Source organism: Erinaceus europaeus, chromosome 19 (assembly GCF_950295315.1).
Source record: "Erinaceus europaeus chromosome 19, mEriEur2.1, whole genome shotgun sequence".
Classification (NCBI taxonomy): Eukaryota; Metazoa; Chordata; class Mammalia; order Eulipotyphla; family Erinaceidae; genus Erinaceus; species Erinaceus europaeus.
In genome coordinates this window covers 54,863,303-54,886,433 of record NC_080180.1, presented here as the reverse complement: position 1 = coordinate 54,886,433, position 23,131 = coordinate 54,863,303, and the positions used below count along the sequence as shown (strand labels likewise).

Sequence of the window (23,131 nt, the reverse complement as noted above, 5' to 3'; positions counted from 1 at the left end):
CATAACCATTCTGCTATCTCCTCAACCCTCTCTCCCATTTTATCTCCCCCTGTGCGCTCAGTTTCTCTCTGTCCTAGCATAATATTAGTAGCAGGTGGGGGAGGGGAGGGCCATAGATTTATCACGCAGGCACCAAACCTCTGTGATAGTTTACTAAGTGAGAGGAACTTTTTATTTAGTGCATACTAGTGTGTCTGGTTCTGGATGCTCTCTGAAGCTAGTTGTGTGCTCCCTCCGGTCTGCTGTGCCGTACCCCCCTCCCCCGCCTTATTCTCTCATTACCTTGCTTCATCCTGTTGAGTCCCACTTTGGAGCAAACACTGCGTACGGCACCACATTACGAGACATTCTTATTTATATAACTGCACTGCTAACAATACACAGACTCCCTGAATGTGATAATGTGAACGTCGTAAAATGGCAGATGCCCTGGGAGATTGAACGTGAGGTGGCTGCTGTTCCTTTCCCTCATCTCCTCTTTAGCAGCTGAAAAGTGCCGTCATTCGGGTTTAATCGACACTTGTTCTGGGGAGGCACCAAGTGGGAGAAAATGCAGTCTTTATTTACCTCTGTGTCAGCTGTATAGTTACCGTCTGAGCAGGCACGCTTCTCCTGGCTTCGGAGGCGATATGGTGTGCTGGTCACGGGCTCGGCCTGTGGAGCAGCCTCGGGGGCTGGCCTCTCGGCTCTGTCCCTCAGGGCACCACGGCATGAAGCTGAGTATTGCCTTTCTCACCAGAAAAACTGTTAGCTGTGACTTCTTGCTGCAAATAAACAGCCAACTGCATGGGAGGTTGGAGGCAGAACAAAAGGAAATAACCAAACACTAAGTGAGAACAAGAAGCAAAACTTCAGTGCTTAGGAGAAAGGCTATACTTTCTTTTCTCGTCTTTTCTTTTCTTTTCTCTTCTTTTCTAAAGAATATTCTGATAATATGTGTGTGTGTGCACACACAAAACATTTTTGGTTTTTTTTTTTTTTTTTAGAAACTTTTAATTTTTTCCCCTTTTGTTGCCCTTGTTGTTTATCGTTGTTGTTATTGCTGTTGTTGTTGTTGGATAGGATAAAGAGAAATCGAGAGAGAAGGTGAAGATGGGGAAAGAAAGATAGAGAGACCTGCAGACCTGCTTCACCACTTGTGAAGTGACCCTTCCTCTCTCCATTTCTCTCTGTTGATTTCATGTCAGTCCAGACCATAATTTTAATTCCCAGCAATGTGTTTATCAAAACAGTTGTCCAGTGTAGAGGGGACAGATGAGGTCCTTTGCAGTGTTTTTGGTAAAAAAAAAAAAAAAAAAAAATACTAGGAGAAACTTTTTTTTTTTTTTTTTTTTTAAGTCAGTGCACTGTTCAGCTCTGGCTTATGGTAGGGGGATTGATTCTGGGACTCTGGACCCTCAGGCATGAAAGTCTCTTAGCATAACCATTATGCTATCTTCCCCTCTTCCCCCCAGAAGAAGCTTTTAAATTTTGGAAACTAGATTGGGACTTTTGGGAAAGAAATGTTAAGATTTTTATCCCCAGACTGTGCCCAGTAGGTATCCAAAGGGGCCGTGGCCTCTCCCAAACACACTGGGCAGGAGAACCGTGATGCCGGGACTCTAATAACTTCTGTGTGGAGAGCTTGTCAGATGAATTACTGCTTTCCTAACATTAGCAGTATTTAATGATTTTTAAAATGCTTCATCGCCTAGCTAGACATATGGCAGTGCTATCAGTAGCTTGTAGAAGATCTTCAGATACAAATTCATTTTTGTTGGAAAAGAAATGCTCTCTGTGGTTTTCCGAAAACTTATTTCCCTTTTGCTTTTCAGCATTCTTGAGCTGAAATCTTGATGCCTCGTTTTCTTCTCTGCTGTTTACTGCACCTTTATAGTTTGTGTTTACTTTAGATTTCCCCCTCCTTATCTCCGTTTAGGCTGTGGTGTAAATACCTGCGTTTGTTTCCTTCCCACTGAAGAGAGAGCGTAGGAGCTAAAGCGGAGGGCAGGAGGAAAGAGAAGCTTTTCTTTACCAGTACTTTATGATCTAGTTCCTGCGTCTGCAGTCGTGTGCGCATATATGTGCTTGTACTAAAGCTGCATTTGTTGTGTGCAGGGAACATAGCCTGCAAATGTGCTTTTCCGAAATCTGGGTTTATAAACAGCTTCCTTGAAGTCTAACCGATACACAGTGAACTCCATATTCCCATAGTGTAAATTTTGGCAAGTTTGACATATGGACACATTTGTAAAGCCATCACCGTAATCAAGATGGATTCCTGACGACCACACCCAGACTTGTCTCATGCCCCTCTGAAAAGCCTCCCATCTCCCTTGATCTTTCATCCCCAGACTGCTCTTAGTCTGCTTTCTGTGCCTGTACAAGTAATTTTTGCTTCCTGAAATTCAATATGCATAGACTTTTTTTCCTTTTGTCTTCAGTCCTTTATTTTTTTCTAGTAAACTTTTATTGAGGCAATCTTGGTTCCTGGCAGTGTTTGTTTTGCATTTCTGTAATGACTAATAATGCTATACTTCTTTTGTCTTTTTTTAAAATTTATTTATTTATTTTTTTGCCTCCAGATTATTGCTGGGGCTTGGTGCCTGCACTACAAATCCACTGCTCCTGGAGGCTATTTTTCCCATTTTGTTGCCCTTGTTGTTGCTCTTGTTGTTGTGCTTGTTGTAGTTGTTATTGTTGTCATAGCTGTTGTTGTTGTTGTTGGATAGGACAGAGAGAAATAGAGAGAGGAAGGGAAGACAGAGAGGGGGAGGGAAAGATAGACACCTGCAGACCTGCTTCACCGCTTGCAAAGCGACCTCCTGCAGGTGGGGACCCAGGGGTTCTAACCTTTTTTTTTTATTATTTATTTTCCCCCTTTTTTTGCCCTTGTTTTTCATTGTTATTGTAGTTATTATTGTTGTTGTTGATGTCATCGTTGTTAGATAGGACAAAGAGAAGAAGGGGGTGGGGGGAGAGAAAGACACCTGCAGACCTGCTTCACTGCCTGTGAAGTGACTCCCGTATAGGTGGAGAGCCAGGGGCTCGAACCGGGATTCTTACACTGGTCCTTGCGCTTTGCGCCATGTGCACTTAACCCACTGCGCTACCGCCCGACTCTCGGTTCGAACCTTTTATCTTTGTTTATTGATTTAGTTTCGGATGATAGAAAACTGCCACGTCCCTGAAACACATTCAGTGCTGGTGATTGAACCTGACGCCTCGTGGTGCATGCCCAGCACTCAGCCACTGCGTCACCTCCCAGGCTGCTGGCTTCTCTGGATAGATGTTCCATGAGTGCCGGGAGAGTGTGCATTCCACTGCTTTGGGATGGAATGCCATTTAGGTGATATGGCAATTAGGTGAAGTTGATCACTTTTTCAAATCTTCTGTATCTTGATTTTCTTTTCTTTTTTTTTAAATAATTCCCTTTTGTTGCCCTTGTTGTATTATTGTTGTAGTTATTATTGTTATTGATGTCGTCGTTGTGGGATAGGACAGAGAGAAATGGAGAGAGGAGGGGAAGACAGAGAGGGGGAGAGAAAGACAGACAGCTGCAGACCTGCTTCACCACTTGTGAAGTGACTCCCCTGCAGGTGGAGAGCCGGGGGCTCGAACCAGTATCTTGATTATCTTTTTACCGGTTCTGTCACATAGTGAATGCGACATTTGAACCATTAGCCATAGCTGTGGATTTGTCTTCTTTTCATAGTTTCATCATTTTCTGTTCCATGTGTCTTGAAGCTCCTGATTGTAGAAGATTGTTCCATCTTCTGGGTGAATTGGCTTCTTTATTAATAACAGAAGACCCCCTTTCTCCTTAGTGTCTTGGTTGTGGCCCATTTAAAGTGTGGGCTTTTGTAGAGATGGGGGTGCAGGGTTGTTGCATCCTTATTTTAAGTATTTTAATAGGAATTTCAGGGATACACGATTTAAACCATTCAAAACTTCTTAATATCTTGCCAGGTGACTTCTAGTATAGATTGATACTTGTCTAAGTGTTCCTTAAGTGTTTATGAAATTAGATATGGTAATTGGACTCTAAAATATGTATAAACCTGACCCAAAACTGTCTGTTGAACACAGGGAAAATATACTACCATCAAGCATACACATCACCATGTGTCCTGCGGGGGTGGGGTTGGGGGGTGGAGTTTCAGTCAGCTGTAAAAGTACTGCTACATGTATCTCTCCCTATCAATTCCCCTGTCCTCATAATTTCTCTGTCTCTATAGTAACAGAAAAAAATAGCAAAAGGGTCACCAAGAGTGGCGGATTCATTGTACAGGCACTGAGCTCCAGCAGTAACCATGGGGCAATAAACAGACACACACTCAGTCACTATCTATGTAATCTATTCCATAGAGAACTAATATTTCTTAACTTGCTATTAATTATACCCCATCTTTATTTTACTATTTTATAGACATAAACCAAAAAGTGGAGATCAAATTTGTTTAACAGGGAAGTGTGAGAGGATTTGATTTCTTTAAGTCTATGCAATCCTCTGTGCTCTTGTGACATCTGCATCTAATATCCTAGAGATGATTTTCCAAATTACATATTTACTTTTCTTTGGGTAGAAAGCTTGAGTTTGAGTCCATTAATGTGTGGCAGGAAGGTTTGTGTATACATTCAGGTATTTGCAAAGGTACTTTCCAAGATTAACTGTGAAATATGGTGTGCTCAGATCTGATAGGGTTGTGTGGCAGCTTGTGCTTTGATACTTATTGTTACAGATAAGACTTAATACGGTAACCCATTTGATTTATGTTTCTTTTTGATATGTAAGACTGTTCCCTAAAGAAGTTTGACACACACTAAGAAGTGCACAGCATACCCAGTATCTGTTCACAAAACATCATGTGAAGAGTGGTAACCTGTTTGGATTTGTTTGGTAACTCTGAGCTGTCTTTTTCATGCAGGAGTCTTCCGGAGCCGCTTATGACCTATGAGTTACATGGAGATTTCATTGTTCCAGCCAGTAAGTATTACGTAGAGATGAGAAAAGATGGCTTCTAGTTGACTAGGAGAATAAACTAAAATTTCCACTTGGAACATTGAAGTTGTTGTCGTAGTCTGTGTTAAAAACAGAAAGTGCCTTAGAGGGCGTGTGGCTTCTTTCACTTTTTAGTAGGTGAAAAGGGGACGATTAGTGTATCCATTCATCTATTCATAAGTATTTATTGTCTGCTGTGTGCTAGCCAGCTGTATATATTCTTTCTGTAGGTACTTGAGAGAATTTCTGTCCCCATAAGCTAAATAATTCTCTAGTAAGTATTGGGGTGCACACAACTCTCAGTCTACCATAAATTATTTAATAATAGCACAAACAGATGCATTGGAAGCACTACAGTCAGATCCTTGCAGAATTAGGGAAATTAACAGACTAAGAATTTAGCAGCTTGGAAATGGCTTCACAGTGAATGGCATTTTAATAGAAATTACAGGCAGAAGGAGTATTATAAGATAATGCCAAAAGCCCACAAACTATTCAAGTAGAGAGGATTAGATGTGATAACTAACATGTCACATGAGAAAGGGGCCATAGTTGGCAGATTTTTCCTCATTCCCATGGGATTATTTTTTATTGACATAATATTGGTCTACATCGTTTGTTGCAAGATTTAGGAGTATAGCTTCACAGCCATATATCTAGGTGTGTGTCAAACCTTGCCCTCATTACATGTGGCAGCCACCTTAATTTTCACAGAACCTTAAAGTCAGTTTGGTTCAGAAATATTATTTGTGATTCAATTTTCTGGGAGTTAGGGATATTTGATTTTTTTCCTTGTTATAGTGCACTTCAGTTTTCATTTTTGACTCAGGGCACTTTAAATCATCAGTGTTCCGAAGTTCATTGGTGTTAGGGATTTAATCTGTAAGGAAATGAACATCAAGACATGGAAAGTAACTTCCAAACTTGTAGGGATCTTTATTTAAAACTCCAGAACCCAGTCTCCCTAGAGGAAACCTGCAGTATTGGCTTTCAGAGGTGCACCAACAGTAGCTATGACTGTGTTTTCATTTTCTTTAATGTTTTCCTCTTTGCAAGTATTTCGTAGTTTAATCTGCTGAAAAACTTAGAGCAATGCCTTTGGGTCCTTTGTCACTGCCTCCTTAGACCTTACTGTGGATGTTAGCGCCTTGTGAGGTCCTTGATCTGGCCAGAATAAAGCTAGTGTGTTGCAGAAGGAAGCAATGTATAAGCCAAATTAGACAATACGTATAAAAACAGACTTTCAGAAAATGTGAAATATAGAATCCTGTTCACTTTCATTTTCAAATTGAAGTGGTTCTTTTTTTTTTTTTTTTCTTTTTTGAGAGAATTTGTGTGATCAAGGGAAGTGGAGGAGAGTTTGCTTGGCAAAAGCTCAAGCAAATGCTTAGTTATTTTGATTTTTCCCCTGTGGCACTTTTGGCAAACCAGGGGGAGAGAAATTAAACTCTAGTTGGAGGACAATTATTTCATGTTGTTCGCCTTAGAGACTGGAAAAAGCAGAAGAGTGCCAATTTTAATCTCGAATCCTTTGAGAGCTGGAGACAGATAAAGTGATTATAGAATAAGGTTTTAATTGCACGTAAGTGTCATTATAGTGATCATGCCTTGTAACTGAATCCGGTATGTTTGAAATTCTCACATCCATGGGGCTTACCAGATGGAGCCTCCAAAGAACTAGAAATGTGCAAGTGTTGGAGCCTATGGAGTGGGATTCGAGTTTAAAGCGATTGTCCAGGCTGTCTTTGAAGAACCTGGTTGGAAAGATTATAAATACAAACTGTATTATCAGCCACTAGAACAGTACCTTGTCTTTCATTTCCCGGCGTCACTGTTAAATCTTGACAATTATTCTGGGAACCAGGCCTTTTTACAAATCTGTAGCTCCCGTGGTTGTTGGCAGAGATCTGCACTTAAGTGGACTTGGGGTTGGAATGAGATCTGTGATTACCTCACTTAATGAGAAAAGGTGCCTTGTATCAAAGGGGTATGTTTGAGGGGCCAACATTTCCAATTGAGTCTTTCACTTAGTATTTGACTCTGTGCAGGACATGGGAGCAGGGTCCTCATCTTTTGCTTGCCTGTGTACTTCCAAGTATCGAGTAAAACATCACAGGATCCAGGTAGCTAGAGTGATGAGTCTTCTGGGTTGAAGATGCTTGGAGGTTTGGGATTTTGGTGAGCCCACCCCTTCCCATCAGCAGCAGCAGAGGTGGCCATGTTGCAGTGTCTGTAGGCTGAGCTGACTGCTGGGATGATCAGATGTCACTGTCTCCATTGCCACCCCCGTTCCATCCGGGAAGCTTGTTTCTGATACTTTCCAGTGGAGTCTCACGGTCTCCATCTGTTCTGTGGGGCTGAGCCTGTCTGCTCCACTCTCCCTGCTGAGAGTTCTCTAGCTTTCTCTGGGCCCCTTCATTTTCTCTTCCTCAGAGTTGTGTTGAGAACATGTGAGGTAATCTCTGGAGTTCATGATGAAGCAAATACATACTTTGTTTCTTGGTTGTTGACCACCCAAAGCAAAACTGTTTCTTCCTAATTATTTAAAACTTTTTAAAGTTTAATATTGACAGAGAAGTAGAGCAGAGGGAGTGAGAGGAGAGAGGACCATCCCTCTGGCACATGTGATGCTAAGGACTGAACACAGGACTTCATCCTTACTTACAAGCTAACACCTCACCCACTGTGCCACTTCCTGGGCTGCTATTCCTAATTCTTTAAAAGTAAAGTCAGCTTACTGACTTGCTCTTCTGTGTTGAATGCATTGGGAGACTGAAAAGATAAAACTTATCATGGAGGGGGTTGAGAGCCAGGTCCACCTTTCCAATTCAGAGAGCCAACCCAGAGAACTGCTGTTTGCTTCTTTAAGCACACTGGTGCTTACTGCCTGGGACCTGGTACTTCTGTGACAAGGAACTTGTCTTTGCACTGTTACTGAGATGGAAGAGATTCTGGAGAATACCAGAGGAGGAATCCAGGCACTGTTTCTCTTATGTGAGAGGGAAGAGGAAAAACAAAGGATGATCATGGAAAGATTTCACTCATAAGTGGGACAGAAAGAATTGAAACACATGAACTTGAAAGAAGAAGAAATATATATATAGTCAGCCCATAACTCTGACCTTGGGAGTGCTATGGTGGTTATCACTGGGAGAAGGGGTACACAGAACTTTGATGGTGGGAGTGGTATGGAATTAAACCCCTATTATCACATAGTCTTGTAAATCGCTATTAAATCACTAATAAGAATATATATTTTTTAATGCTGGTTCCTGCTAATGATTCCCTACAATGTCAGTGTTACTGACTTAGGGCAATTAATTACTGAAGCCATTTCTACTGATGTGCCTGTGTATCTTGGATAAGCTTTAGTGACCAGCGGTCCCATCTTTTTCCTTCCCATTAGTTAGCACAGCATTGTAAGCAGGTAGCATAAACAATGTAAGACATCTTAGAAAACATTTACTAAGTACCTTAGTTATAGTATAGCCATGTCCACTAAGAAGAAATGCTGATTAATGTCAAAATAAAACAACACACAGGGAAGAGCTAGTTTAAATCCTCACTGGGAAATATCTTTTAGGATATAGAGAGAAAGAGCAGACTTGGCGGGGGATTGGGGAGGTTGCCTGACTGAGTTCAAATGAGACAGAGAGGAACTTGAGAAAGGAATTAGAGGCTTTGACTCTACTTTTCAAAACTGATTTTACTATTTTTAGATATGAAGAACCTTATCCTTGGAAAGTGGGAAACTATTTCTCTAGCTTGTCTTACTAAGCAAGTAATAAATCCAAAAATAATAAGACTAGGTTCTCTTTAAAGAAAGACATTTATTAATGACAAGATTGACAGATGAATTAGAAGTTGCTTTTGAATGCAAAGTTCTCCACTGTCAGTATAAGAATGTGCAGTATTCTAATTGTAGACAGTCTTGGATTCCTTTAGGTTTTGATTTGTTTTCCTGTTGTTAATTGAAAGTGTTATCTTTTTATTTATTTATATTTTTATTGCTCTCACTTTTCTCCAGCTTTGATTTAGTAAGGCATTACGTTGGCCTTAACTGGAGATTAAAACTTGATTGTAATTCATCTCCTAACCCTTTATAGATAGCTGTGACTTTGTTTTCTGTGACAGATGAGTCTGCATCCAGTTCTTTCTTTATGTCCTATGATTTGTGTTCCACCTTATCAAGTAACTTTTCATTTCTTACCCTTTTTACATCCTTTCTTTTCAGTAATAATGGTCTCAGTGTTCTGTGTTACAAAGTGCCATTCCTCACTCTCTAGCATGACTCCACAGATAGGAACAGACTGAACCTCACAAACAGTTGGGGGCTCCCTACCTGCTCATCAAATTGATGGTCTGCAGCTCCCTTTAATGACACAGAGAGAGACCCAGAGTGTGCTAAATAAAAATGGCCATCAGCCATGTGCAAGGGTCCCTTCTCTCTCCATCCTCGCCTGTGCTTATCTTTTGAGACTAGCCACTCTGCAAGTGTCAAGTGACAGCTCCTTGACTCTGGACATCTCTGGCTTTCTGATGACATTGAATCCCTGGTCCTCTGCCTCTTAAACCTTTTGCTCTCCCCTCCTCTGCCCTTGGAGCATAAACATCCCTTTACATCACTGGAGCCCCCCTCATGCCCCTGGCCCAAAAGCAGTGCCATCCATTAGCTGTCTTTCTGAAGTCCTGGGGAAGCTGACTTTCTTTGAAGAACAGTGTTAGCCATCACTCGTCAGGGCTTAACACACACCACTTGAATATCAGCTCCTCCCTCAGTCACTTCTGTCAGCATCTTCCTCTCCTTTTTCTTTTTGCCTCCAGGGTTATTGCTGGGGCTCAGTGTCTGCTCCTGGAGGCCATTTTTTTCCCTTTTGTTGCCCTTGTTGTTGTAGCAATGTTGTGGTTATTGTTGTTAATGTTGTTTGTTGTTGGATAGGAAAGAGAGAAATGGAGAGAGGAGAGGAAGACGGGGGGGGGGGGGGGGGGGAGAAAGACAGACACCTGCAGACCTGCTTCACATGTAGATAGGATGTAGCACGAGATAATGCAGGCACTGAACACTGTTCATCTTTTTCATCTTTTGTCTGACTCCTGCTCATCTGTGCCTCAGTCCCATCAACTTAGCTGCTTCTAGATTAGCTCTCATGTGAGAGTAACACGTAGTGTTGCAGCAGCTGTGAGGGCTCTGTGCTTACGTGTCACCTTACTGAGTCTCCTAGTGGCTTTATCATCTTCATTTGGTAGGCAAGGACAGAGAGGCCAGGTAACCTGCCTTAGGCCACTTAGCTGCCAGTTGGAATCAGTGTTTCCAGATTCTGACAGCAGATTCTACTTTTTGAACCTAGTAACCTGTTTGTGCTTCTACCCTCATCATTCTTGCCTTACCTGTGGTCCAAATTAACTTCCTTTTCTGTGACAGTCACCATGGTTGTTGTGTCTGTGTGCCCTGCCACACTAGATTAAAACCAAAGTCCAGGACACATTGAAAATAGTTACTGCAAGATGCTGGGGGGCTAGAACTTGAGCATCTTTTTTTTTTGGGGGGGTAAAGATTCAGCTCACAAAAAGGAATGACTTATTTCCTAGCTCCAAGTGCAGCAGCTCTGCTCATCAACGAAGAAATAGGCACCAAACAGCCACACTGACACTACCTCTTCTTGGAGACAGAGAAACCAAAGCCAGGGAGTCAAGTTGTAGAATGTGTTTTGAGGATGGCGATCAGCTAAGCTGTTGGAAATGTTGTTTTATGTTTTTTTTCCTTTGTAGGAATAAATTAGATTTCCACATAATCTGTTTTCTCCCCCTCCCCCCCCCACCTTTTTTTTTTTTTTCCTTATAGAAAGTGGCAGCCCAGAATCTCGTGTTAATGCTATCCATTTCTTGGTGCACAAACTGCCAGAGAAAAACAGAGAAATGTTGGATATCTTGGTGCAACACTTGACAAAGTAAGCCCCTCTTTCTTCCCTACATTCTTTACTCCACTCCCAGCGCAGCTTGGGGCTCGGCTTGGGGGGTTTGTAGCAGTTGGAACTGGGGCTGTGTACACAGTACCAGGGACCACACCTGGAAGGGCAGCCTGGACATCTGACTCATGCTGTGGATTTTGGAGGAGAGTCTTGAAATGTGATGCTTTCGCGAAGTCGAGTAATTATTTGCTTAACATCACTGCCAGCAACTTAGGGCTGAGTTGGAACTAAGAGAATATTACAGCATTTTCCTGACACACAGATGCTGAAAATGTGATTATAAGTCTGTTAGCAAATTTAGCTGGGTTTCACACCTACCTAACTCTGAGTTTGAACATGTCTTTGAAGTTTGTTTAATACAGTAATAGGTTGTTATTTCTTGGAGGGGGTGGCCATTCTTTTTACTCCCTTTTTTAAAACACAAGCAAAATCCATTATTTTTTTTTTTGGGGGGGGAAGCTAACTCTTTACATATAAATGATTCCTATATCATGATAAATAAGTTTTGGACAGAGGGGAATCTCAGGAACATAGCTATACTTTAGAACCTTTACTTAGCAAAAAATTAAGCCACCAAGAATCCCACTACCAGTATAACCATTCCTTTAGCTGGTTAGCAAACATTGATCCCACATTTTTGAGGTGATGGGGGATAGAAGATCACATATTGAGCAAGTCCTTATTTACATCAGTAAGGACTTTTCTTTTAGCCATCAGAGTTTTCAGTGGGGTGCCCTCAGGTCCTCCCTTCCTCTCTTTCTTCCTTTCTGATAATGACAAAGACAAGTAAAATGGGAGGGAGAAAAATGCTTGCAGCACTGCTTTATTGCTCAAGAACTTTTCCCCGTGAAGGTGGGAACCAGAGACTTGAACCCTGGTCCTTGTGCACAGTAATGTGTGTGCCACATCCCAGCCCACTAAGTCTCTTCTTAATATGAAAGAAACAAATAATAAAGTTTATAATTAAAACTTGAACCTTATTTCAGGCTGTCCTAGGGCAGGACGAAGGAGTGGAGGGAGATTCTGTTTTGTGTGTAGAGTGCTAAAGAGGTTTACTGTGGGAGGTCTCTTTGAGATGGAAACTTCAGTTCAGTGACAGTGTCACAGAAAATACTTGTCTAGATTGCTTACTGCAAGGTAATACTGAGCTGAAGCTGTGCCTGTGAATGCTCTGACCAGGCTTTTTGTGCTTGTGAAGGGGATTCTTTGCACAGTGCCATGCACTATAGCAGCTCTGGAAGCAAAGCTGGTGGCAAAGGGGATGTTCCAGCTAGAGGAGAAAGCACGTGGGGGCACACACCTAGCGTCCACTTGGGGTTCTTAAAGCCACTGTTCCGGAACAGATGGACGAGAAGCAGAAAGGTGGGCAGAAGCCTCATCACACAGGGCTTTGTCAGATCCAGGCATCCACAGAAGATAGCCAAGGCTTTGCCTCATATTTAGAGGAAGACAAGAGTTGCAGTCTGTTGTACTCTTGCCATGACTCTTTCTCTTTAACCAGAGCCCTTTGTCTCCCTCCTTCTGTAATATCAGTGTTTCCAATCACTGCAAGCAGAACCTCATGACTGTGGCCAATTTAGGAGTGGTGTTTGGACCAACGCTGATGAGGCCGCAGGAGGAGACTGTTGCTGCCATCATGGATTTGAAGTTTCAGAACATTGTTGTGGAAATCTTAATCGAAAACCATGAGAAGGTAACACTCCCCCACTCCCCATTGTTTTGTTCCTTTAAAAGAATTCCTGGCTTTGGCTTGTAGTACTATTTGATGCACAAACTATCCTTAGATTTCTCGCTTTCTCTCATGATTTTATTATTGTGATAATAAGTTTGGGTCTGACAAGTTCTCACTGGGCATCTTCTGACTGAATTCCATGAATGTGTGGCTTACCTGGTGTCTTGTTGCCTCATGGGCTTAAGTGAGAAACACTTAATTCAGAAGCAAAGGAATTCCAGACCACGCAGTTGTGGACTGTTTAGGCTTTTTGCTGTCTTCATTTCCACCCTTGAATTTCTCACATAAATTCTTTTTTTTTTTTTACACCCCTTCAGCTTTTTTGAAGTACACTATTAAGTACAGTTCCACATCAGGTACACAACATGGTGTTTTTGTCTATGTGCTCATTGTGAAAGAATCACCAGGGTCAAGCCACTTAACATCCATTACCTCACATTGTGTGTGTGTGGTGAAGCTACTTCAGATTTAGTCTTGTATAAATTTTCAAGTATGCAGTGTGCTGCTGTTAACTATAGTTTCTATGCTGTGTATTAGATAGCCAGAAATTAATCGTTTTATAACTGGAAGTTTGTACTATTCAGCCAAAATCTCTAAATTTCACCCACCACTTCTGTCCCTGACCTGACCTCTTGGTAACTATCCTTTTACTTTATTTCTATGACTTTTGGTTTTACATTCAACATATGAGTTCATACAGTATTTATCTTTTTGTGTCTGACTTATTTTACTTAGTGAAAACGGCAGGGTTTTTTTTTTTTTCCCCTTACGCCAGGTTTATTGCTGGAGCTCAGTGCTGGTACTGCAAATCCACTGCTCCTGGAGGCCATCTTTTCCATTTTATTCGATAGGACAGAGAGAAATTGGGGGGCGGGGTAGGGAGAGAGAAAGATAGACAACTGGATGGAGATCTGCTTCATCACTTGAGAGACATCCCCACAGCAGGTGGGGAGCGGGGGCTCAGCTCAAACTTGGGTCCTTGCACAAATCTTTGTGCATAGTACTATGTCTCATATAAATAGTATTTCTGTAACACAGGGAAAATATTTTTAATCTGTGTCATACTCTCCCTAGAAAAGCACATATAATTCCCCACCTATCACTGTGTCAATAATAACAGAGGATTCATGTGCAACTTGCACTTGGGAAGCACCTAAGTTAGGAATGGACCCCTCGCCCCCCTTCCTGCCCCAGCTATTGATGGGACTTAGTGCTTACATCACGAACCCCCTGCTCCTGGCGGTCATTGTCCCCCTTAAAACAACAACAAAAGGCTTCTTTTTTTTTTTTTGTTAGATCAGAGAAATTGAGAGGGGGGTGATAGAGTGGAAGAGACAAAGAGAGATGCCTGCTTCACCACATCATAAGCTCCCCTCCTGCAGGGGCTACTGGGGGACTGAGCCCAGGACCCTGTGCGTGCTGATGTGTGTGTGCTCCAGTGGCTGCTCCACCACCTGGCCCTCGAATGAGTGCGTGGCTTATCTCATTACTGGCTTCCTCTGCAACCCAGTGAATATATGGTTTTCAAAATACAGTAGACTTAAAAACCTGTAGTGGTTTTGTTTTCTTATTCTTTCAATGACAGTTCAGGACTTTGCTCATATTTCTCACTTCTGCCTCTTAAGATAAGAAATTGGAAAATTGCTAAAATGTTTGGTTGTTCAGTTGTTTAAAAAGAAAAAGAAGGTTTTAATTGAGTTTGTGTTGTTTGCCACACATGCATTAGGTGCTGGAATGTGAAATGAGCTTCACAGGTCCTGATGGGCATGATTAGGGTGATGGATCCATGTCTGGGGCCTTGTATCCTGTGTTGTATATCCCTCATGTACTTATAATTTATTTTCTTAGCTATTTCTCCTTGTTAGATACTTTGGGGCAGAAATCTTTTCATATGCATAGAATACTACCTGGTACATATCAGGGACTTAGGGACTACTCATTGGCTGAATTAAGGAACTCAGTGACTTTTGGGGATGGGATGGGGTGGGAAATGGGGGAAAAACCAAGAGGTACAGTTTCTTTTCTTCCTTCCTTCCTTCCTTCCTTCCTTCCTTCCTTCCTTCCTTCCTTCCTTCCTTCCTTCCTTTCTTTCTTTCTTTCGTTTTTTTACCAGAACACTGTTCAGCTCTGGCTTATGGTGGTATGGGGGATTGAACCTGGGACTTTGGAGTCTCAGGCTTGAGAGTCTGTTTTCATAACCATTATGCTTCTACCCTCTGCCCAGAGGTACAGTTTCTTGAAGCTTAGCTCTGCAGGAACATTTCTTGAGTCCTGGCTGCCGCTACTGTGTCCTCGAACAATTGTACAAAAATTAGAGTTTCCACTGAACAGTTAAATGGATACCTACTTGGAGACTTTCTCTACAAGCACAGTAAAAACAACTTATTGAGGGGCATAGGATCTTCTTTGGATATTGGGTGGGGGCAGGTGGTAGTGGTTAATTGGTCCTTCATTTTAAGTCCTGCCCAACTCTGCCATCCTCCTTAGTGGACACCAGCTCTCCGGACAGTTTTCTGGAGAGATGGCAGATTTCACTTTCAGAACAAGAACTGATTAGGCATTTGGTGCAGTGACCGTCCGTCACCAGGCTTTATTTCCGATTAAACCCCTCACAGGAGACCTTTACACCGTTTGTGAGAACATGGCCTCCAGGTCTAGCTCTGGATGAGAGGAGCGCCACTTAAGACTGCCATTTCCTCCTTTCTTCTCTCACTCAAAGCTGGAGAGATAAGCGCAGGACTTTTCTGCTAGAGCACAGAGTGCTGCCTCTACTTCATTATCAGATCTTACAAGAGTTTCCAAGTGGCATTGGTGAGCCAAGGAGACTAATGAGAACTGCTGAACCTGGGCCCATTCTGAGAGAAGTGGCTTTCCAGAACTAAGCGGAGGGCTTTCGGTTTCCCTGTCCCTCCCATTTTGGGGCCAGGTCGGAGAGGGTGAGAATGTGTACATGGTAAGAATGGAAGGACTGGGGACCAAGAGGTAGCCTACCTGGCAGGACACATGGTCTCCTGTTTGTGAGGCCCTGGGTTCAGTCTCTGCCAGAGTAATGTTCAGGTTCTGCTTCACATTTTCTCCTAAGTACACTTATTTATTTTATTTTATTTTATTTTTTTAAATTTTTTATTTAAGAAAGGATTAGTGAACAAAAGCATAAGGTAGGAGGGGTACAACTCCACACAATTCCCAACACCCAATCCCCATAACCCACCCCCTCCCATGGTAGCTTTCCCATTCTCTATCCCTATGGGAGCATGGACCCAGGGTCGTTGAGGGTTGCAGAAGGTAGAAGGTCTGGCTTCTGTAATTGCTTCCCCGCTGAACATGGGCGTTGACTGGTCGGTCCATACCCCCAGTCTGCCTCTCTCTTTCCCTAGTAGGGTGTGACTCTGGGGAAGCTGAGCTCCAGGACACATTGGTGGGGTCTTCAATCCAGGGAAGCCTAGCCAGCATCCTGGTGGCATCTGGAACCTGGTGATTGAAAAGAGAGTTAACATATGAAGCCAAACAATTTGTTGAGCAATCATGGATCCCAAGCTTGGAATAGTGGATAGGAAGTGTTAGGGAGGTACTCACTGCAAACTCTAGTGTAGTCCTGCTTTCAGGTATATATTTTGCAGTAGTTTATGGATACGTGTGCACATAAGCTCTCTCTCACAGAAACTGGTGTATATCTAGGTTATGGGACTTTGTTGGAAAGTGAACTACCTGAGATGAAATTAGAGTGTACTATTAAAGGAAAGGTCTCACCCGAGTAATGAAGCTGAAGGGTTGTCATTCCACACGTGAAGTCTCTGGATACATTCTGAGGTAAAGCATGTTGAGGTAGCAATCGTTGCTTTGGTTAGGTTGTGATTGGCAGATGCAATGTTATTTGGTTTGGATTGGGAGATGCATACGGGAAAGTGGGCCCTATCCAAGGGTTCCAGGACTGGGGGAAGTAGGGGCTCTATAGTGAAGATGTGAGGTTCCTGCTGTCTTAGGGTTCAAAAAGACAATCAATAGTTAATATTATCATCACAATATTTGTTAATTGGGTTAACTTTGAAAAGTCCCTTTGTTATGGTTTGCTGGACAGTACCCAGTATCTTGTATATAGCTGTGCTATTGGAAGCTTCTAATCTACTTGCACTTATTTTTTTTTTAAAGTAATTATTAATAACCTTGCAAATAACTTTCATGCCTGGGACTCTGATGTCACAGGTTCAGTTCCTAGTCCACCATAAACTAGAGCTGAACAGAGTTCTAGTGTGTGTGTGTGTGTGTGTGTGTGTGTGTGTGTGTTGTGTGTGTGCTGGTAATGATTGAAGGACTGAGATACCTTATAAGAAAGGGAAGTGACAGGAGACTAAATTTCCCAGAGGGCATGGGTTTAGACCGAAGGTAGAAAGGACGGAGCTAGAGGGAGGTTTCTCTGAGAGCCTAATCTCCATGCTTGCTCCTTCCTGTCATCTACATGCACGGACTCCCAGCTCTTACTCCTGCCTGACTGACTGTATTCAGCATCCAGGCTCTGTGAGTGGGAAGAACGTTCCTGGTGACAAGGCTGCTTGTGCAGAAAGACCTTCTGAGGATGCAGGCAATCCCAGAGCCCTGGATCTTCCTTGTAACTGACCCAACAACACCATTCCAAGGGCCTGATGGTGCACTTAACTGTAGGATATAGTCCCTCTCTGCAGGAGCTCGAGAATGAAAAAAAAAGGGGGTGGAGGATTGGCAAGGATAGAAAGCAGTTCAAAAGAACAATCCTGGGAGAAAGGAAAAATATGTAGTAGGGGGAGAGAATAGGAAAGTAGAGACCAGAATAGAGAGGATTGATGGGGGAAGCGACAGTTGAAGAAAGACCTCCAGGCTCTCCCGAGTTGCGAGCTGCTTGTTTTTTTCTCTCGGAATGTGATAAGTGTTGTTTCTGACTCTCCAGAAGAAGACTGAATGTTCACCAGATAATTAAAGCAAAAAAGCTTTATATTAACACTGGAGTTAGACAAAGACCCCATGCTAATCTGCTTTAGAGATCACATTTAATCCTCACCGCTGTACTGTTTTTATAAAGTCCATATGTAATCGAGAGGAAACCCGATCCATATGTTTTGGCTTTGTCTCCACATAATACATTACAATGTTGTTTTAAAAGAAGCACGTGCGAGCCAACAATATTATCAAAGTCATTTTCCCCTTGCAAACTAGAAAATTGCCCTTCCCAGGTGGAGTCAGGGAACTGAGAAATTCCTGAGGATTTTCAGATTGGAATTGTGCCTCTGAATCTGAGGTTTGCCTTCTAGTGAAGTATATAAGTGATGGATGGATTCATTCCGCTTTCTTTAATGAGTGTCTGCTCTGAATCAGATGTGATGTGAGATTTGGGTTAAATAGAGGCAGGGAGTCAAGTGTGTGTGTGGGAAGCAGGGGAGCCCTTCCAGGGGGCTTACCAGGTCCTCTGAGAAGTGGAGACTGGGGTTGCAGTGTGGGGCTAGGGTCTGTGTCTTGTGGAATCTGGAAGTCCAGGATAGGAGTTGGGGTGGCTTGCAGAGTGGACTGGAGTAGGTGGCGGTGTTTGAAGAGGACATTTTCGGGAAGGGAGAGGAGAGATTATACACACAAGCAGAGAAAGAGCAGGAGCTGACATCAGCTTGCCAAGTTCTAGTGGAGTGAACGCTAAGAACTGGGTGGTAAGCAGGGTGCCTCTATGCCATGTGCAACTTCTGTGGCTGAAGACTGACTACAGTGGGAGAAGTCAGAACAGAGGTGATGCAGGAGGAGGAGGAGAGTAAGAAGCCCAGCAGCCGAGCTGCTCACAGCCCACTGCTTACGCCCACATTGCAGTGGTCTGGGTGGGGGTGCTCTTTACTGGATCTTGTTAATTTAGAAAGGTGCATCTATAATTCTCTCAAAAGTTATAGGATCTCTGAATTGAGCTTGTTAGTTATTTTACACATTAGTGTGTGTTTTTTTCCCCTTTTAGTAGATAATAAGAGAGAGAGAGTAGGAAAGATACCCGCAGCACTGCTCTGCTGCTCTCCCTGCAGGTACAAGCAAAGACTTGAACCCAGGCCATCAGGAATGGTAATGTGTACACTCTACCAGTCCCCTATTTAAAATATTTTAATGGTAGAAGAAACGTGTTTATACTAGCATACCTCCCTCTACACCCCAGACAGTCTCTCTCCCTCTCCCTCCCCCTCCCCCTCCCCCTCTCCCTCCCCCTCTCCCTCCCCCTCTCCCTCTCCCTCTCCCTCTCCCTCTCTTTCTCTTGCCAGCCTCCTTGTTAAAAGGATTCCCTGTTCAGTTCCAGCTTGCAGACTGGTTGGAAGCAGGGCCTAGTACCTGTTCCTCTGCTGCAGAACCATCACATGCCTCGACCCTTCTGCTGGCGCTTTCTTGTAAAGAGGGCCTGACCAGTACTTCTCGAACCATTTCCACCAAGTGCGGGGACCACCCAGTCACAGGGCGTGCTTGTATTTATTTAATGGGAAGGTTATATGTCTGCTTCACATCTGCAGCCAAAAGTGCTCCTTGATTTAGCTCCCTTGGCCCCGGGTTGCTAGGAAGCATGAGTTTTAATGTAAGAGAAAAAGAGACAGCAGCACCAGGAAAAGTTCCTGGAAGTGCTCTGCAGGCCTGGGCAGCAGTGATTGGGCACATCCTGACACGTGAGCAGAGGGTGGTGCTTCCTCCCCCACTGCTCTCACCCCCACTGCAGGCAGAGCTGTGGAAACAAGCCACTTTACTGTTCCCTCGCTCTCTTCACAGCAGGACCTTGCATTTTCTGGAGTGTTCAAAAAGCCTTTTAAAACCCAGAAAACTGTTTGCCTTTTCTCCTTTCCTCAAGGAGAGTCAGAAAATGATGGTGCCATTGTCTTCCCCCATTCTGCTGTTTGTTTACTTAGCTGCAAAAAATTGCTCCGTCTGTGGGAGAAAGCATTTCTCCAGGGGTGGCTAAGGTGCTCAGCTAAGAGAGTATTTGGAAGACAGGTTAGTGTTAGTGCCCCAAGTAGACAAATCTCTGGGCCTCAGTGCAGAAGGGGAGTGAAGTTGTTCTCAGTTGTGTAAGAAGGCATGAGTGAGCAGAAATTGCCAGGAGGTGAGATTCTGATTCCCTGATTACTTTTATTAATGAGAATGTGCACCAGATAGAGGTGACTTTAAGTTTTGGAGACTAAAGCTTTCCACCTGCACCCAAGTCCAATGGAAAGACAGATCCTGATTTCAGAACAAGGCATAGGGCTTAGAAGTTGGCTGTCACCAAGGAGTGGTAGGATTAAAAATGATGGAGACCCAGGGTTATTGCTGGGGCTCAGTGCCTGCACCATGAATCCACTGCTCCTGGAGGCCATTCCCCCCCCCCTTTTGTTGCCCTTGTTGTTGTAGCCTTGTTGTGGTTATTATTATTGTTGGTGGTGGTGTCATTCGTTGTTGGATAGGACAGAGAGAAATCGAGAGAGGAGGGGAAGACAGAGAGGGAGAGAAAAACACCTGCAGACCTGCTTCACTGCTTGTGAAGTGATTCCCCTGCAGTGGGGAGCTGGGGGCTCGGACCGGGGTCCTTACGCTGGTCCTTTCACTTTGTGTCACATGCGCTTAACCCGGAATAAAACATTTTTAAAAAATCTTTCTTTTTGAACTTGGTGTCTGAAATAAAACCAGGGTGTCCCACATGTATGATAGCACTGAACCAAGTCCCTGGTTTATTGTTTTTCTCTTTCTGTTTTTTGGGACTGTGGAGACTTTAGACAAGTGAGGGAGAGACACCAGTATTACAACCACCCATGAAGTTAGTTTCCTTTGGTGCTGCCCATAGTGCTCCTCTGTGGTGGTATGGCTTAGGGGCATATGTTTAAGGGCTGTTTGTCTTCTTGGGAGGGAATGGTGACACCAGCTTTGAGAGTACATTGCTCTCCTGCTGCCCTCCACACACAGCCGCCTCCTGTCATAGTGAGGAATCTACATTGACACACCTTCACTCCCAGTGTCCATAGTTCGTCCAGCCTCCACTCTGGGTGGGGTACATCATCTAGGCACATGGCATGACTTCAGGGTTCCCAGGGTCTCGGAGGGCTGTGCTCTCTGCTTCTCTTTTCCCACTGCACGTTCTCCTCCAAGCCCTAAACCTGCCCTAAACCTGCCCACCGACCCCTAAACCTAAGTCCAGTCATTTTGTTGTGTCTGTTGCTTTGTCATTTCCAGAACGTCATGGAGTTGAAAGGGTTCAGCTCCTAGCCTTTTCCTGTTGACTTCTTTCACTCAGGAGACAGGCACCTAAGCTTTGGTCTGGATTGTGACTTGCTGGCACATTTATCTTTGTTGCTGCCTAGTTGGTATTTGGAGAGAACTCAGGTTTTATTCAGATGATTGTCAGACCCAGTGGCTAAGGGCTTGAATGCAAACTCCTCTTTATTAGACTCTGTCTCTGTCCTCTCCTTGACTTTATTTAAATCTTTTTTTTTTACCTCCAGAATTATCGCTAGGGCTCAGTGCTAGCACTATGAATCCGCTGCTCCTGCAGCCATTTTTTAAATTTAGTTATTTTTTTGGATAGGACAGAGAGAAATTGAGAGGGGAGGGGAGGAAGACAGAGAAGAGGAGAGAAAGATAGACACCTGAAGACCTGCTTCACCACTTGTGAAGCGATCCCCTCTGCAGGTGGGGAGCCGGGTCTTGAACCGGGATCCACATGCTTTTTGCTAGGTGCACTTAACCCAGTGTTCCACTGCCCGGCCTCCTCCTTGATTGAAAGTATTTATTTTTGCAGAGGCGAAAGTGCAGTTTCACATTTCAGTCTTTTTGATTCTGTTAGACAAAGACAAGAGAAGCCACAGAACAGGTGCTGCTTGTGGCCCCAGGGCTCAAACCTAGATCTTGTATGTGGGAGACGGGTGCTCTGCAGGGGCTGTCTCCCCGCTCAGCCTCTTACCTTGCTCAGAACTCTGTGGGCTCTGGCTAGCTGCCTCCTCCTCCCTCTCCTCCTCTTCCTCCATCATTGCCACTAGTATATATTCTGTTTATTGACCATGTTGATAGACACACAGGTGTATTTGTACCACATTAATGTTTATATCGTTTATACAATTACAACTGTAGCACACCTGCCGGTCCTCCACTCTGCCACCACACCACCTCTCCAGCACTGTGCTTTTTTTTTCTTCTTCACTTTGGAAGAGCCCTCCTGCTCCCACTACTCAGCTTGCTGGAAAGCATGGGATTAACTTCACTCAGGAATACAGGAACCCGCAAGAATGTGGTCAGCACAGGTTAAGTAAATTACAAGCCTGGCGGCCTTATGTTACTGGATTAATCTGGCCAAGGATGAAAAGTCCCTTTAAAGCCCTTTTTTGTTTTAACTTTCCAGTTGGTTGATTTCTTCCTGAGCTTGGCCCCAGAGGGCTGGCCTTGGCTTCACTGGCTGGCTGTAGTTTTGCTTTCGCCCGGGAGTTCTTCTGAGGTTTGGGTCTTCACATTTCTTGGAGCTGCCCCTACAGCTGGGCTGCAGGCGCCTCTACCTCCCCCAGTTTTTACAGGGTCTCCTCAGGCCCACTGCCCATTTTACCTTCTGGATTTTTCTTTATAAGTAGATTTTAAGCTTAATCATTCACTCATGACCAAGAGTTAAAACAGGGTGGAGGATAGATAGCACAGCAGTTATCCAAAGAGACTCTCATGCCCGAGGGTCTAATCCACCAGCCCACCCCACCCACTGCCAGAGCCGAGGATTATGTGCAGTGAGGTTTTTTTTTTTTCTCTCCAGGTTTATTGCTGGGGCTAGGTACCTGCACTATGAATCAATCCACTGCTCTTGGAGGCCATTTTTCCTGTTTTGTTGCCCTTGTTGTTGTCATTATTATTGTTGCCAGTGATGATGATGTTGTTGGGTAGGACAGAGAGAAATGGAGAGAGGAGGGGAAGACGGGGGGGGGGGGAGGAAGGGAGAAAGATAGACACCTGCAGACCTGCTTCACCGCCTGTGAAGTGACTGCCCTGCAGGTGGGGAGCTGGGGGCTCAAACCGGGATCCTTACACCAGTCCTTGCGCTTTAACCCGCTACACTACTGTCCTTATGTGGTGAGGTTTGAGGTGATTTTTCGATGTTTTTCCTAGTTTATGTGCAAAGGTTCCTACTTCATAATCATACTTCTGGACCACCAGGAGGGTCGATTTTATCCTGAGTCACCCAGCCAGTTCTATGCCTTTGATGCTGAGGTAAGGTTTCCCTGCTACTGTTCCAGCCTCTGAGGGGCAACAGCATTGGAGACCTGAGAACCCACAGTTAAAAATTGCTAAGTTTAGTTGATTTTTTCCCCCCTTTTTAAACAGTCTTTTTGTTGTTAAAACTCAGACCCAGAAGTGGTATCTCAGCTGGCAAACTCCTGGACACTGGCCATTCCTGAGTACAGCCTTTTAGCCCTGGGAATCTCTCCCTCAGCCCCTTTCTGTCCACAAGCCACACGCTGATAC

The 23,131-nt window shown here is 43.8% G+C and overlaps 1 protein-coding gene across 2 annotated transcripts in view; it reads left to right on the top strand.

Annotated features, from left to right (window-relative positions):
- Window positions 1–23,131, top strand: part of ARHGAP10 (Rho GTPase activating protein 10) — a 264,608-nt gene that overhangs the window by 174,295 nt on the left and 67,182 nt on the right. For both annotated transcript variants that reach the window (XM_060178991.1, XM_060178990.1), the window contains 3 exons: window positions 4,908–4,966; window positions 10,824–10,929; window positions 12,484–12,643. In XM_060178991.1, coding sequence (XP_060034974.1) covers window positions 4,908–4,966; window positions 10,824–10,929; window positions 12,484–12,643 — 325 coding nt within the window. The remainder of the gene's footprint in view (window positions 1–4,907; window positions 4,967–10,823; window positions 10,930–12,483; window positions 12,644–23,131) is intronic.